This window comes from Malaclemys terrapin, chromosome 1 (assembly GCF_027887155.1).
Source record: "Malaclemys terrapin pileata isolate rMalTer1 chromosome 1, rMalTer1.hap1, whole genome shotgun sequence".
In the NCBI taxonomy this organism is placed as follows: Eukaryota; Metazoa; Chordata; order Testudines; family Emydidae; genus Malaclemys; species Malaclemys terrapin.
Window position 1 is genome coordinate 232,979,663 of NC_071505.1, and position 16,130 is coordinate 232,995,792.

The 16,130-nt window shown below is 42.0% G+C and overlaps 1 protein-coding gene across 1 annotated transcript in view; it reads left to right on the top strand.

Annotated features, from left to right (window-relative positions):
* The window catches only part of GABRB3 (gamma-aminobutyric acid type A receptor subunit beta3), a 154,050-nt gene extending 138,149 nt beyond the window's left edge, over nt 1-15,901 (top strand). The window contains exons 8-9 of the mRNA XM_054009161.1: nt 897-1,141; nt 11,425-15,901. Coding sequence (XP_053865136.1) covers nt 897-1,141; nt 11,425-11,775 — 596 coding nt within the window. The 3' untranslated portion in view covers nt 11,776-15,901. The remainder of the gene's footprint in view (nt 1-896; nt 1,142-11,424) is intronic.
* Nucleotides 15,902-16,130: the final 229 nt, after the last annotated feature.

Genomic DNA, 16,130 nt, shown 5'->3' on the forward strand with positions numbered 1-16,130 from the left:
CCACCCAGTACCTTTGACCTGTCCCCTGGGGCTCCATAACATACAAGACTATGAGCCTGATCCTCTATGACCCTGTACCTTGTGTAGTCATTTACACTGGTGCAAAGTGGGTGTAAAATGCTCTCAAATCAGAGTGATAGTGTTTTACACTCACACTGCACTGGTGTAAATGACTACAGTACTATGGAGTATCAGGCCCTATAGCTTAGATGCTTGCTAGGGAAGGGATTCACTCATAGATCCTTGCTGACTAGGAAAAAGCTTTGTTTTTTGACTTCTGCGAGAGGCCAGTGTTCTTCTAAAGGTTAAGATCCTCTGGTTATGCCTTTGAAGGTATGTCTATCCTGCAATTAAACACCCATGGTGTCAACTGACTCGGGCTCGCAGGACATGGTCTTCAGGACTGTAAAACCGTGGTATAGATATTTGGGCTGGGGCTGGAGCCTGGGCTCTGGGACCCTCCCTATCACGAGGTCCCAGAGCTCAGGCTCCAGCCCAAGCATGGAAATCTACATCACAATGTTACAGCCTGTAAATCGAGCCCTGCATGTCCAAATCAGCAGACATGGGCACAGTGGATGCTTAATTGCAGTTTGGACATATCTCGAGGGATGACTGGTAAACAGTTTAATATGTTGCAGGGTATGTTGAACACATTTATAAATGCCAAGGCCTGACACAGGGATCAGTTTGATCTCATCCTGATTTGGACTCCTAATATTAATGCATTGAACCAAATTCTGCCCTTATTTGCACCTGCGTGGTGCCATTAACTTCCTCGTGGTATTTTTAAGCTACTGCAAGCTGATGAAGGAAATTCCCCAAAACAGAAGAGAAAACTAAAACATGATCTGCTAAAACTTGTAAGATGCCCACTGTTCTATTTCTTTGTTTAGGAATTACAACTGTGCTGACTATGACAACAATCAACACTCATCTTCGGGAGACTTTGCCTAAAATTCCCTATGTTAAAGCCATTGACATGTATCTTATGGGCTGCTTTGTATTTGTCTTCTTGGCCTTACTTGAATACGCCTTTGTCAATTACATCTTCTTTGGAAAAGGCCCTCAAAGGCAGAAGAAACTTGCAGAAAAGACAGCAAAGGCAAACACTGACCGCTCAAAATTTGAAGGCAACCGGGTAGGATTCTTTAATCTCCTAAATGTAATACAGTGACTTGTTCTATTACAAACAAACAATGAAGAAACACTAAGAAAAACCCTGTCTCCCTTTTCATGCAAGCAGTTTGTGGGCACAATTTTCATGTCCAACTGAGTGCACGTCTGCATCCTTAAAGAGGTATTTAGATATCTAAATGACATAAATTGTTCCCACAAATAAACATGGGTGCAAAAAGAGAAGTATGTTTAGGATTGATCTGAAGACCAAGGCCATAAATTCAAAAGGTATGATTATCACTTGGGCTGTGTGCTGCACAAGGGAATAAGAAGAGGTAAGAACCCTTTTGCACACCATCAGTCTGGGCGTGCCCACTTACTGCCTTCTCCTAGAGCAGGTGGGGAGGGAGTGGCAGGAAATAGCTGGAGCATTGATCCTATCCACTAATTCATTGGTCAGCACAGCTGAGCCAGTGTGTGTGGTGGCATTATTTACTGCTGCTGTAGGTCAGCAGCAAATTTTTACTCTTCACCCCTGGAGGCAGTGGGTATGTAGCAAGGGAACTGAACCTCAAATGGGTGTCTGAAGCCCAAGGCATCCTGGGGCTGTTGGTGGGTAGTGCATAAAGGCACAGCCTAGTTCTGTAATAGTGGTCCTAAGCAGATCACCCTCATGGTTATCTTTATAAGGAAAGAAGATTTTGGAGGAAGGTTTGTCTGTCAATGAATGACAGAACATGCAGCTGCCAAGGGACAGCTGGGAGGAGAGGGGAAGAGTATGCTGCACCCTGTAAAGCAGATTACTCCTGTTTCTCAAGTTCAAGAGGGAGCACCAAAGGAACTGTGCCTCAGAGAGGTGTCTCAGGCACAGTGCCGCCTCGAGCAGTGCAATTTACACATCACCCTTTGCTGAGGGCTGTGCCTAAGATCCCAGTCTAGCCTGAAAAGAGCAGAGGCAAGCTTGCTTTATGTTAATGTTTTTACAAACAACATTCCAATGTTAAACACCTGAGTGTCACGATGACAAGAGATACCAAAAGTCTATAGGAAAAAGATCACATTGGTGAATATAGTGTATTGGTATTGTCTAGACTCAGCTGAGTTCAAGGCCAGTGTGGAAGATGGAAATTCCATTTGGCAAAGGATTTCAAGATTTTCAAATTTGTTTTCATTTCAAATCAGAACAAAACCTGTAAATTTACAGTTTCAACACTGTCAGAACTTTTTTTCAGTTTTTCTCTACAACAAAATGTCAATGAGATTGATACGATTTTGTGAAGCATTTTGATTTTATGGAACTGCATTTTCCATGAAAAATGGTTATGCTTAAATGTTTCTGACCAAGTCTATTTAGTACTCCTGTATATTCTACCCCCTGTATCATTGCAAATGATCACACTGACAAATTAACTAGCTGTTTCTCAAGTAGCTGTATAATGTAAAATAATTGCAACATACACTTTATGATTCTGGGACTATATATCATTCTAAATGTGTCAGAGAATTGTGCCTGATTATCAGGAGCTTATTCCTAGTAAAACTCTTTTTAAACTAATGAACCCATTGTAGTCTGACCATATTATGCAACGAAAACTTTATCACAGTTGGCAAGTATTGTTTAGGACTAAGCTAGCATGGAGAATGAATTTTCTCTCCTCAAAAGACAGAAATGGAAAAGAAGTGTGTCACAATGAAGGCAGTAGTTGAGGTTAAGATAGAAGCTGGTAATTCTTCAATCCGAACTGTCAAACGTAATCCATTTAAGCGATTTAAGTCATTCAGTGTACGTTTTTTAAATGAGACCAATATCTGTCTCCCCATGGCTCACTATTCTTCTGCCGTGAGATCAAAGAGTCCATCTTTATATTGTTAGGAGAAGTGTGAGTATCTTTAGTACTAATGGAAGTGAGGTGGTAATAGTGCTGATTTAAGCCCGGTGTTGTGTGGATGGACACTGTACACACTTCCCCCCATATAGTTCACCTATTTAGGGCACTCCTGACCTACATTACCCTTGCTATTATACTTTTGCCCCCGCCCCTCATCACAGAGATTGTGAATTGTTCTGAACTTTGTGGTCGTTAAATAATGTGCACAAATGGGGACCAAAAAACCTAATTTTTTACTTCTGACCTGATATCAGGATATGAATTCAGGTCTCCAGAGGAGAAAGAATACTGTACAACATAGCCCTCTTAGGGATCCTCTTGTGAAGAGAAGTCTGAGTAATGTTGGAGAAACAGCATGTAAGCGTGTTGAATATGTTTTTTTGGTATTCAGAAACACTTAGGATAAACAATGTAGCATGTTCCCATTCTATGTGCTAAACATTTTGTCCCCAGTCCTCAGCTGGTGTAGGTTGTTATAGCTTCATTGAAATCAACAGAGCCAATGATTTCACTGCAGCGACTCTTGTTTACATCAGCTGAAAACTGGGGCCATTAGGTGACCATCAAATTATATATTGTCACAGAAATGAAACTGGAATTGCCCAATTCACATTTTAATTTACACCATCATAGATATTAATATATTTCAAGATTAGAATTCAAGTAGATTTTTAGCTTTTTCTAAATATTTTAATGGCCTACTGTGTTTGTGTGTTTTTTTTATTTTAATAATCTAGCCCTAGCTTACATGCAGCCTTTAGAAAAATATTTATTTTCCATTTATAGTCAAACTAGAAAGGAAGAAAGGCTAATGAGAGAACAACATAACAGTTATGTGAATATCAGAATTCAAGACCTCAGCTTGATTCAGTGCTGTGGACAAGAGGGTCAGCAAATACTGTGGGAGATAGTACACCTACCTGGAAATTAGAACTTTGTATTAGTTTCACTAGTAATCCCTCTAGCTGACCCAAGAAACTGCCACTGACTGGCTTTTGAGGGAGCTGTGTCCAGCATTCCTGTGCTAGAGAGGGAGGTTTGTTTCTATCAGGGTCCTTTTGGGTGGGGGAAGTAGAGAGAGAATTATTAAAGGAAAGCTTAGGAGACACCTTGAATGTTACAACTCATGCAACGCATACATTCAGTGCTGTTTATTGGTACAGCAAGTAAAGACACAGAGCCTGTTATGACAGTGCAGAGTCATCAGATGTTGTTCCATGAGGATTTCCTCTGTCTGGGAGAATCATCAGGGGATATATTGATGCTGTAGTAACTCCTACATCAACCACATGCCTTGGCTCCTGCCACAGGGGGGTGTATGTCTGGGGGAGAAGGGCATGGGCACTGTGCGCCTACTCCTCCCTGGTCATCAGAACAACTTTAAGCCAACAGTTGGCCTGCCCCAGGATGAGGGCAATAAAGGTGGTATAGTGCTGCCTGGGCCCCTACAGCCCCAAGCTGCATTGAGCACAGCTCAGCCGAACCCCAAGCTCAGGGCTACAAATTTTCAAGCAATTGGAAAAGGAAAATATAATAATAATTAATAATAATAAATTAATATCAGTTGCACATCTTATTTATTATTAAATAGAGAGCTGTAACTTGTAGGCTAGAGGGAGAGCAACTTCCTGGTCAGGATCTGAGTTTGATCCCTTGATCTTAAAGTAACAGAGGCTGGGCATGCTATTGAGGCAGTATACTTACCCCTTGGGCAAAGGGAACAGGAGGAGGAAGAGGAATGCCATATTACTGTCACTAGTACGCCTTCCAGCCATTGAAAGTAGTAGCATCAATGTGAAGGATGCTTATACTGTAGTTCAGCTTTTACATTGCGTAGGACTAAAATCTGACATAGCCGCTGCCAAGCTTGGTTGCAAATATTCCTTTCAGATATGTTGCAAAAGGGCTTGGCATGGTTTCATGGTCTTATTTGACCCCACAACAAGAATATTTTCAATAATAGAAAAGTTATGTCTACTAAAATCCATTGGTTTGGGAGGTTCTTTTACCTGATGATTAAGTTTGAAAAGTGGCCGTAGTTCAGGCTCAGTAACTACGTTTCATAATGGCTTTGTATCATGTCAGAAGGTCTTGCACTTGAAAAGCTGAAACTGTGTGACATAGTTATCTCCATGTTGGGCACACATGCCTCTCAAATGCCATGTTTTTAGGCAGTTTCTCTGACTTATTCCTGATATGCTGTCACCAAGTCATGCCCTATTTGGGAGTGCTATTCATGCTGTTGCCATACTGCCTGTCTGTTCCACTTCCAGCTGTTGTTGCTTCACTTCCCACTCTGCCAATGTGTGATGGGCAGAGAGAGAGGAAGAGCAATAGCTTCAATCAAAAGATAAAGGAGTGTTCCCAGTGACCAGCATGAGCAGTGCTCCCTTAAAATGATAGTTTGCAGTTTCAATACAGTCGTCAATACACCACAGATACCTCCATTAAATGGCATGCAGTGGTGCAAGTAGAATTAATTTATTACTGGTGCGCTGCCCTCATGGGAGAGACACAAAGGGGGGACACCAGCTAAATGGCAGGAACATGACCTCCCAATGTGACCCCCCATGTGACTCCTTCCCACCCCCAACCTGGGGCCCTCGCGCTCTCCCCGTCCATTCCTCATGATCCATCCCACGTTACCTGGGGGGGAGGGGCTCTGTCCTCCTCCCTCTGCGCCAGAGACTGCTGAACCGCAAGGCTCTCCAGAACCACAGCGGCAAAAGGAGCAGAATGTGGGGCTGCCAGGCGGCCCCATGCCAGCAGCTCCTCTGGTGCGTCTGTACCGCCCCCAGCCCTTCCACGCAGCTGCGTCTCCTGCTTGGGGTCTGTACAACAGCCCCGCCAGAGGACAGGGCTGGGGTGGGGGGTACAGCCACGCCGGACGAGCTGCTGGTTCCCGGGAGAGCCCTGTTCTCCAGTGGGGCTGCTATACAGACCCCAGACAGGAGACGCAGCTGTGTGGAAGGGCTAGAGGCAGGGTTGGGGGCAGTACAGCCATGCTGGAGGAGCTGCCGGTGTGAGGCCGCCTGGCAGCCCCACATTCTGCTCCTCCTGTGTCTTTTCGGTACACCGTACTGGCTATAAATATCTTACTTGTATGGCAGACTAGACCGGACCGCCATACTTACACCACTGATAGCATGTCAAATTAATGAGAATTTTCAGTTTTCTATAAAACAAGGTCTTAGACTGGAGTTTCGGGGTGGTTGTTATTTGTTTTCCTTTACCGACATATATTTGTTGTCTAGTGTTAAACAAGAGATCTTGGTTTTTAGCAGATGTAAACATCTTACATCAGGGTTTTAGATCGGCAAAGTGCACTTATTCTTTAAACATGGCATATTGCATTGAGTAGAGTTACTGATAAACTATAAAGTATTCCTCCATATAACATGGGTGAAACCAGAATGCCATTATAAACCTTATTTTGATCCTTAGCTTTAAGTTTTAACAAACAAAAAACAAAAACAAAAGCTATAGATATAGAAATGTAGGACTGGAAGAGGCTTTGATAGGTCTTTTAATCCAGTCCTCTGCACTGAGGTAGGACTAAGTATTATCTAGACATCACTGACAGGTGTTTGTCTAAATTGTTTTTAAAAACCTCCAATAATGGAGATTCCACAACCTCCTTGGTAATTTGTTCCAGTGCTTAAGTGCCTTTACAGTTAGAAAGTTTTTCCTAAATCTCCCTTGCTGAAATTTAAGCCCATTACTTCTTTTCCTGTCCTCAGTGGTTAAGGATAAAAATATATCACCTTCCTCTTTGTAACAACCTTTTAGGTATGTCATACTGTATGGAGCGGTTTATGAGTGAGAATACCAACCTCTGGGCAGACTGTTAAAATAAGGGCACAAACCCCAATCCGGTTATGAGTTCTGTAACTAAATTTCACCAACCAAGTAACAAGTGTGAACTCCTCAGGCACTCTAACTGCCTTAACATGGAGTCACAGACAGGCCCTGTGCACACTCCAATTTATCTTGCCACCAGGCAAGCTTGACTCTATGATAGATGGTCGCTTTACACCAAAGATCACAACATATTTAGGTTAGTCCCTCTCCTGGGTCAATTTGCACCTTAGGATGTGTCTACATATCAAAGAAAAACCCGTGGGTTGGCCTGTGCCAGCTGACTTTGGCTCATGGGCTCAGGCAGAGTGGATGTTTCCTTGCTGTGTAGACAACTGGGCTCCGGCTGGAGTCCGAGCTTTGGGACCTTCCCCCTGGCAAGATCCTAGAGCTCAGCTCCAGCCTGAGCCAGAATGTCTACACAGCAATGAAACAACCCTGCAACCTGATCCCCACAATCCCAAGTCTGCTGGCATGGGACAGCCGTGGGTGTCTAGTTGCTGAGTAGACCTACCGTTCTATCTAACACAAAGACAAGACTTGTAACCAATCTTGTAATAAACTAACTAAATATTTATCAACTAGGAAAAAGAAATTAGAGTTATTTCCAAGGTTAAAACAGATAAATATACACACAAATGAGGTGCAGGCTTAGGCTAGGTCTACACTACCCGCCTGAATCGGCGGGTAGAAATCGACCTCTCGGGGATCGATGCTCTTACTCCACCAGCGGAGGTGGGAGTAAGCGCCGTCGACAGGAAGCCGCAAAAGTCGATCTTGCCGCTGTCCTCACAGCGGGGTAAGTCAGCTGCAATACGTCGAATTCAGCTACGCTATTCACGTAGTTGAATTTGCGTATCTTAAATCGACTCCCCCCTGTAGTGTAGATGTACCCTTAGTGGTGATAGAGCTGCTGAAAATGTGCCAGCTCTATATGTCCATTAGCGCTAACCCAGGTTAGTCCTGGGGATCTCTTGCTTGTGTTTAGGAATCTTTTCCTGTTAGAGTCTAAACAGCATAAAAAGACCCTAATTCTTTCTGTTCAGGAATTTTTTCTCCCCCCCCAGCCAGAGTCCATGCGATGGTGCGAGTGCTTCTGCACGTAACCTCATCATGTGTGGGTGGGGGGAACAATTGTCAAAGTCTTTGTTTCATAGTGGCCCATTTGGCTTCAGTAGTCCTTCCTGATGGGCAGGAGATAAAACCTTTTGTAGGAATGCAACATTTTGCATCAGATGAAGTGTTTGCTGAGTTACAGAGTTTCAGAACAAACGTTTTACCATAATCGGGCAAACACTTAAGCATTACCTTATAGCATGGGATACAGATATTATATGTAGGATTACAACATGCAGAATCCTACAAGAATTCCATACAGTATAAACACAAAACATATTTTTATAACACTAATATTTATTTTAACAATACTAACCCACAGGTGAGCCAGACTGGTTTCCAACCATGCATTCGTCAGTGTTCAGTGAGGCCCAAGGCCTTGGTATAAGCTGGCACCTGGTCTGCCAGCATTACCACATACTTGGTGACCGTTATCAGGTCCCACCCCAGATTTCTCTTCTCCAGACTAAACAAACCCAATTTTTTCAATCTTTCCTCCCAGGTCATGTTTTGTAGACTTTTAATCATTTTTGTTGCTCTCCTCTGGACTTTCTGCTATTTGTCCACATCTTTCCCAACGTATGGTACCCAGAACTGGACACAGTTCTCCAGTTGAAGCCTGTATCAGTGCTGATTAGAGTAGATTGTCTTTGTATTTTGTTTTAGACTTTTTTTTTGTTAAAGTTTCAATAATATAGGAGGCATAGTTTTGAAATAACAAGCCTTTGGAAATTACCCTCTTTTAAAATATTTATGGTGCTTCCTGATTTTTCATCCATCTCAGTCTCTAAATAGAATAATGTAAGAATCCATCGCTTCACACACATGCAAGGACTCTCATCCCTCAGAGGTGGGGAAGATGGGGGTTTGAGTAAAATTGATTCTGAAATAAGATGTTAACAATTTGAATATTTAGTCATTGCTGCAGGGCTGAAAGTAAATGAAACAGTTACTGGTACGGGGGCCTGGCTCCGAATCCCCAGGAGGGACAGGGCCTCGGGCGGAAGGGGTGGAGCTGGGGTCAGCCTCCCCCAGTCAGCTCATCCACGCTGCCTGTCCCGCTCCACCTGGGGCTCCAACGGTTATTTAAAAGGGGCTTTAAAAGGGCCTTTTAAATCACCAGCCCCGGGACAACTGCCCCTTTTGCCCCCCCGTTGGTGGCCCTGCCGGTAAGGTCCCTACCTGCATAGCCGCCGATGGAGGTAAAAGGGGTAGTGACGTTAAATCACTGTTGTGGCAGCACTTTAAGGAGGGTCCTGTGCTGCGGCAGCGCTTTAACGTCACCACCCCTTTTGTGCCCCTCTCCCCGTCAGGAGACATCTATAAGTGACAATTGTATGCAAAAAAGTTAGTTGTACTTTACAACTCTTCTGTGTGTCTTTCACTTCTCCTGCTGACTGCCTCATTCTATGGACCATGCTTAGACTTAGCTACCTTGCATTCGTTTTTGCAACCCTCAGCTCCATATACTCATACAAACAACAGATCCAGGTTGTTACTGTGGTGAAAAAATGGGACTTCTTCACCCCCACTGAGGCTTTTTAACCCCACTGCTTTGCTACCTTGGGCCTTCGCCTTGCGCCTGGGCACTCACACTGCAGGTGTCCTTGTCGCCCACAGGGCCAACATGTCCGTTGTCCCCTGGGTTTCCTCACCCAGTGGGCCTTCCCAGGGCCTTGTCCCTTTCCCTGCTCTGGGTGAGGCACCTTACCCTCATCCCAGTAGGGACAATCCCTCCTTAAATGTCCCTGCCTCTTGCGGGCGTAACAAGCCCTGTACTCCACCACTGGCCTCCTGGCCCTCGTGCAGGACTTTTCCCACCACTCTCAGCAGCTCTTCCTAAACTCCCATATCAGGAATCTTACTAGGGCCCGCTGCTCCCTTGCCAGCTGCCCAGCCTGCTCTTGGAGGGGCCCCTTGCACCTTCCATAGTCCCTCTGGGGTTTCCCGGCTCCCTTGCAGCAGGGAATCCTGTCTCCCTTGTGGATCATCTGCCCCCTTCCGCCAGGGTGCTGACACCAGGGCCCAAGCAGGGATGGCATAAACACCTTCCGTGAAGAAAACCTCTGCGTAGGCGGGATCCATCATCCCTCAATAATGGCACAACTTTCCCAGTCCCCACAGTTCCCCTTGTATCGGGGTGGACTGCAGTTGCCCACATTCTCCACCACATGTAGCATGGTGGGCACTCCCCGCTGCAGCGCCTCATCCTGGAATTAGCTTAGTTCCAGCCTCAGAGCACCTCCTGCTGGCCGGTGTCTTCCTACCTGTGTCTGCTTCCTCCTGATCTCCACCACTTATAGCACTTTAGGCCCCATGTCCCTAAATGGTCAACAGAACTTTCTTTATGTACAGAGGAGCATTCCACTGGCAAAAAGTTGGTGGAGGACTGGAGCTGACTCCTGCTCCAGCCTTGCTCTCCATCCTTGCTCCCCATCCCCAGCATACCGGGAGGGAAGGGACAGATTGGACACATGGAGAGATGTGGCAGAGTGGAATTCATTATACTCAATTCTCCACTGATGTAAGGTCACTGAGGAACCCAAAACCAATGGCATTACTTAGAGCTATTTCTCAACAACTGTATTGTCCACTGGGGCTGGGAGGCATGGGAATAAGGAACCACAGTTGGCTCCTTGATTCTCCCCCGTCTCCACTGCATTGAAGTAGAGCAGTGAATCTGGCCCAGGATCTTTAATGACCTTAAAGGATCAGAACTTTATTTCATGATCCTTTAAAAAGACAGCCCCTTCCAAACAACATCCTGTCCTCCAGCACCATGCTCATCATTGGCTCAGTACAGGCTCAAAGGAAAGAGTGCCACTTTGTGACTCCAGTCACTGGTTTCCCTTCCTGCATCCCTTCGCTGTTGCCCTGATTACAAAACTGTGTAAATGACTTTGGAATGGAGAGTGTAACAGAAAAGTTGTAAAGAGGTCCACTGTGGTTCCAAAATGTAAAGCATTCAAGATTTCCTTAGAAATACTTCAGTAATGAAAGCAGAGCTGTTCCTTTCATCTGACTTTATGTGTGCACTTTGTCTCATAGGGATAGTAGTAAATCTAGTGTGGAAAAGCTATTCTAGTTTTATTTACTTCCCTATGGTGCAAGAGCTGTCAGCATGATTCTCCACCCCCACCCAGCAATGCAGATAAATTACTGAACTACACCTAACCCTCTAAAATGGAGTTTTTCTAAGGGGGGAAAAAGTGTTGGGCTGTGGTCAATGTGCAATTGCATATCATATGCTATTTTTTATTATGATCCTGATCCAGCAAAACACTTAAGCATGTGCCTAATTTTAAGTATATGAAGAGTACCATTTAGTTTGATTTTAATGGGGTTAACCTTGTGTGAATGTCAGACACATGGTCTCCAATTTTGTTCATATATGAAAACAAGTTTGAAATCCTAATGCTTTGAATTTCCTTTCGCAAACAAGGTGGATGCCCATGGAAACATTTTGCTAACATCTCTTGAAATTCACAATGAAGTGGCAAGCCATGAGGTTACAACCAGCGTTACTGATGCTAGGAATTCAACAATATCCTTTGACAACTCAGGAATCCAGTACAGAAAACAAAGCGCGCATCGGGAAAGCTTTGGAAGGCGTACAATGGACAGAACAGTGCCCCACAGCAAGAAGAGCCATTTACGGAGGAGGTCTTCACAGCTAAAAATAAAAATCCCTGATCTAACGGATGTGAATGCCATAGACAGATGGTCGCGGGTGGTGTTTCCATTCACATTTTCTCTTTTCAATTTAATTTATTGGTTATATTATGTTAACTGAGTGACTGTACTTTTCTAAAAGACTTCAATAATAATACATGAGATATTGCTCTGCCTGTCAAGTTTATATATATATGTATAATATGAACTTTTATTATATATAAAATACACATGTATGTGTGTATACATATATTGTGGAAGTGTGTGTATATATAGACACGTGCACAAAAGTGTACTCTATATATATACACGCACGCACACACACACATATACATATTCTGAGGTTATGGACAATTCAGTATAGAATGCACATTAGAAGAACTTTTTTAAATTGAAAGACAGGTGTCCTCAAAACAGTAAGCCTTGAGAAAATTGAGTATTGTATAATCTCACTTTGACTGTCATAGAAATTTTCAAACAGTTGTAATCATATATCAAGTCAGTATTCGTAAACGTTGATTGTAAAAGCTGACATACACGTTGACCATAAACCGACATCTTTCCATTGGTAAGTTTAAAATGTCATTTGTATTGCATATCAATGTTACTTTGATCAAGCCAAATTCATTTTCCTTGCTAACAGTTCTAGTTTTTATATGTTGTAATAGATTTTTTTCCTGTCAATTTTCAGTGATCGCTTGCTTTCTCTTCTGCAGTAAGTAAGCCTAATCATAGGGTGAGTGTTGCTTTAGTGTTTTGGAGAAATTCATAATGTTTCCAAACATGCATCTTAAATAGCCATCAGCAATGAAAGGAAGTTTTTTGTAAGTACTAAAATGTACAGTGCAATTTTTTTCACTTGGACTGGTTCCAGCTAATATGTCATTCTGAAAAACAAGCACATTTTTAGTGTAATTTAGCTAAGAATTCAACCACTGCCAATGTGTTCTGCATCTGCTATAGATTTTAAAGGTCATTATTCTAGTGAAAGCATAAAGACATCTCAGGTTATTTGCTAATTCAACATGAAACCATCAAGCTATATTCTTTATTAAACATGCATTCACCTGATCAAACATTCTTATAACATTGTATGTTAATGTAAAATATATTTGCATAATATGCATATATATGTATATTTTATCAAGATTTTTCTTTTTGTGCTTGCTATTGTGACCGCATGCTATGTCATATTTTTGTTTCTGTGGTGTTACAACTTTTTATTATCTAGACTTAAGCAAAATAGACCATTTCTAATATTTCAGTAACAGCATTTTCATATTTTATTTTGTACATATAGCATATACACGTAAATTCATACAGCTAGTATGTTCCAGTCACAGATCATACCATAAATGATAGCAAACAATAGGTCTTGTTTCAGCATTAAATATGTTCAGGCATTTTCTTTATGCAAATGTGGCCACTTTTGTTTTCATTCCAATTCATTCCTTCATCAGTATCCAGACTTTTTCACTCTAGTAGGTTCTAGTAGTAAAGATACACCAGTTTCAGAGCTGTAAACTTAATTTACTATTTAACAGAACTAGACCTTTCTAAGGAAAAAAATGATATATTTTTTGTAAACACTGTTTTTATCACATACATCCATAAATAGAACCAAATAGTACAGTTGTAGACATAGATCGAAAAGGAAGTTAAGGGCTGGGTCCTGCCAGCTGTCTGCCTACAGAATTCCTATTGATATCAATAAGAACTTGGCAGGTGTTGTTTCCAGTTTGGAGTGCTACTGACAGGCATTAGTGGAGGGAAGACGTTTGGATATGCAACTGCCAAGTAAGCAAGATAAGATGAACCGAAAAAGTCTGCCTTTGATCTAAAATATCCTATGTTTTCAAAATATCTGACTTGTTTGTAAGTACAAGTAAGTGATATTTATGCTCCTGCAGTGTAAGTTCTTCATTCCCATTTTAATCTGTTCCAAGGTACATAATTCTTCTGTAAAACTTTGTTCTGAGCTGAAACTCAACATTCAAACTCAGGCTGCAAGACCTGGTCACAGTCTGATTCTTGGGCTGATGGGTTTGCAATAATGTGCTCTCCCACACAAGTAGCTTGTGGCAACGCTGTGATTTAACCCTCAGTTGCTACTCACATGAGTAAAGTTAGACACATGCACAAGAGATCCTGGGATCAGGGCCTTAGTGCTCATACATATTTGGTTACAGTGGGTTTAGACAGAGTGCCTGTTACTGTCGTATTTAAACACAGATAAGCTTTGTCAACAATTATAGGTCGAAGAGCTTCAAAGCTAAAAAAATCCATTTTTTTTAAATTTCCCAATACAAATTTGCATTCTGGAGCATGACATATTTTGAGCTTTCTAATAACTCATACATTTGCAAACTGACAATTAAAGAGAATATTTGCAACACTGGCATCATTACAAACATTTAAACAATTTCAAAACTAAAAGTACACATTTAAAAGGGATTTTAAACCCTAAAACTACATTTATGCAAACATTCTGATTAACAAAAACAAAAATGAAAACCAATTTATAACTTTCCATAATTTTTTTTAGAAAAAATTATACCTCTAAACCTATCCTTGAGCAAGCCTTGCAAGTAATGCTCTGCACAGCTGTGCTGAATAATTGGGTTGAATTCCTTCTTCTCTGGACCCAGATATGCAAGGTGTTGAACACAGTACTGCCAAGTCTCATGATTTTATTATGAGTCACTGTATATTTTCCTAAAACCCCAGGTCCTGGAGTCATGTGATCATGCAAGACTCAGCATTCATTAACAAAAAAATACTAAGTTTGTAGCTCTCATGATTGTGAGAAAATACCTTAAAATTTGATCCCTACAGGCTCAAAATACAGAAGACAAATAAAAAGAATCCCAATTATTATTATTGTTTAAAATCTCATGATTTGTAGGCCAATTTGTAAGCCATTTTGAGAGGGACCTGACTCACAATTTTTGAACACATGCGACTGGCATCTCTGGGAGGTGTAAACTCCTCAACTCTCATTGAAGTTAATGGCAGTTGAGGTTAGTCAGACCCTTATTTGATCATCCTCTTGCTTCCAGGCAAGCAAGTGGGGCCTTCCATTGGTTAACAACAACGCTTCTAGTCATTTAGGGCCCAATAGACATCCATTGAAGTCAATGGTGGGCTTTTAACTGACATCAGTGCGGGTTGGATCAAGGTCTTGGAGCTAGATTGTAACCTGACAATCTGCCGTGAGGCAGAGGCGGTGCATATCTACGCTAACCCAGGAACAGACTAGAGAACAATTTGGGTCTCAGAGAATCACAATTTACTTACTCCCTTGCTTTCTCCTTACTCAGTTGTGGGGAGAGTAAGTTAGGCACCCCTTTTCATTGGGCAGTTTATTCCTCCATCTATTTAAAATATATAAGTGAATATTTTAAGTGCTCCACAGGATTTTGTCTGCATGAGTCTAGCTGAATTCCACGGGGGACACACATTTCAAACCTTGAAACCTTCGGCCGATCTGATAAAAGCCAGGAAACTCTAAATTAAGGCTAACACTCCATCCTGACACCATTGTGCCTTTTGTCCATCTTCCCTCATCTCCAACCTCACCCCTCACGGGCGCGCGCACACACCCACCCACACACCACATGTTAAGAACAGTGTTTGTCTTAACTTTAAATTTTCTGGCTTGTGTGAGTATCTTCCAGAATGTGATTTTAAACTAACACTAATTATTCTAACCCAGTTACACCAGAGTAATGTATTTGGTAGCCAGTTAACCCTTTTCTAATTCACAGTGTAACTAAACAGCCATTTCCTCATCATTCATTCAATAAAGGCATAGAGGAAACTAGGATTATCCTGTGTTGTAGCCCAAAGGTTCAATAAGAAGTAGAAATATTATGGTGGTTAATTCTAAGTTGATTTCATCCCATTGTCAAGGTAAACTGAAACCCAATCTTTTGTGCTTAGGGCACATTTATGTGTTTTTGGTATTTTTCAGTCGTGGAAAAAACTAGAAGAGCAAAAACTGAATGATGATGAGATGCTTTATGAACATGTTGATGAATGAATACTCAATCATTAAAAAAGGGACTTAAAGATTAATCAGTTCTCTTTTACTTGGTGGGGAATAAAGTATATTTGGTGAATTTATGTTTATTCTGATTTTACATGTCTCTGATGTTTAGTCAGATATTTTTTAAATAAAAGTTGAGCAGAAAATGATTTCCCCAGTTGACATGAAAGTAAAAATAAATGCTTCTTCACTTGGAATCCACCATACCCTCAAGTGTTTTCTACAGCATAATGAGAGGAATGTAAAGTTACATCCACTTTAACTTCAAGAAATACTTTGTGGCATACCCAGGCTTGGGAAGGAAAGGCATAGTCTGGTGCGAGCCATCTTCACTTCCTGTTGAAGACTGCATGATCTTCCTCCACTTCATGTGTAGCTTCTACCACCCCAGGAAGCAAAAGAGAATGTGAGATCTGAATGAGACAATG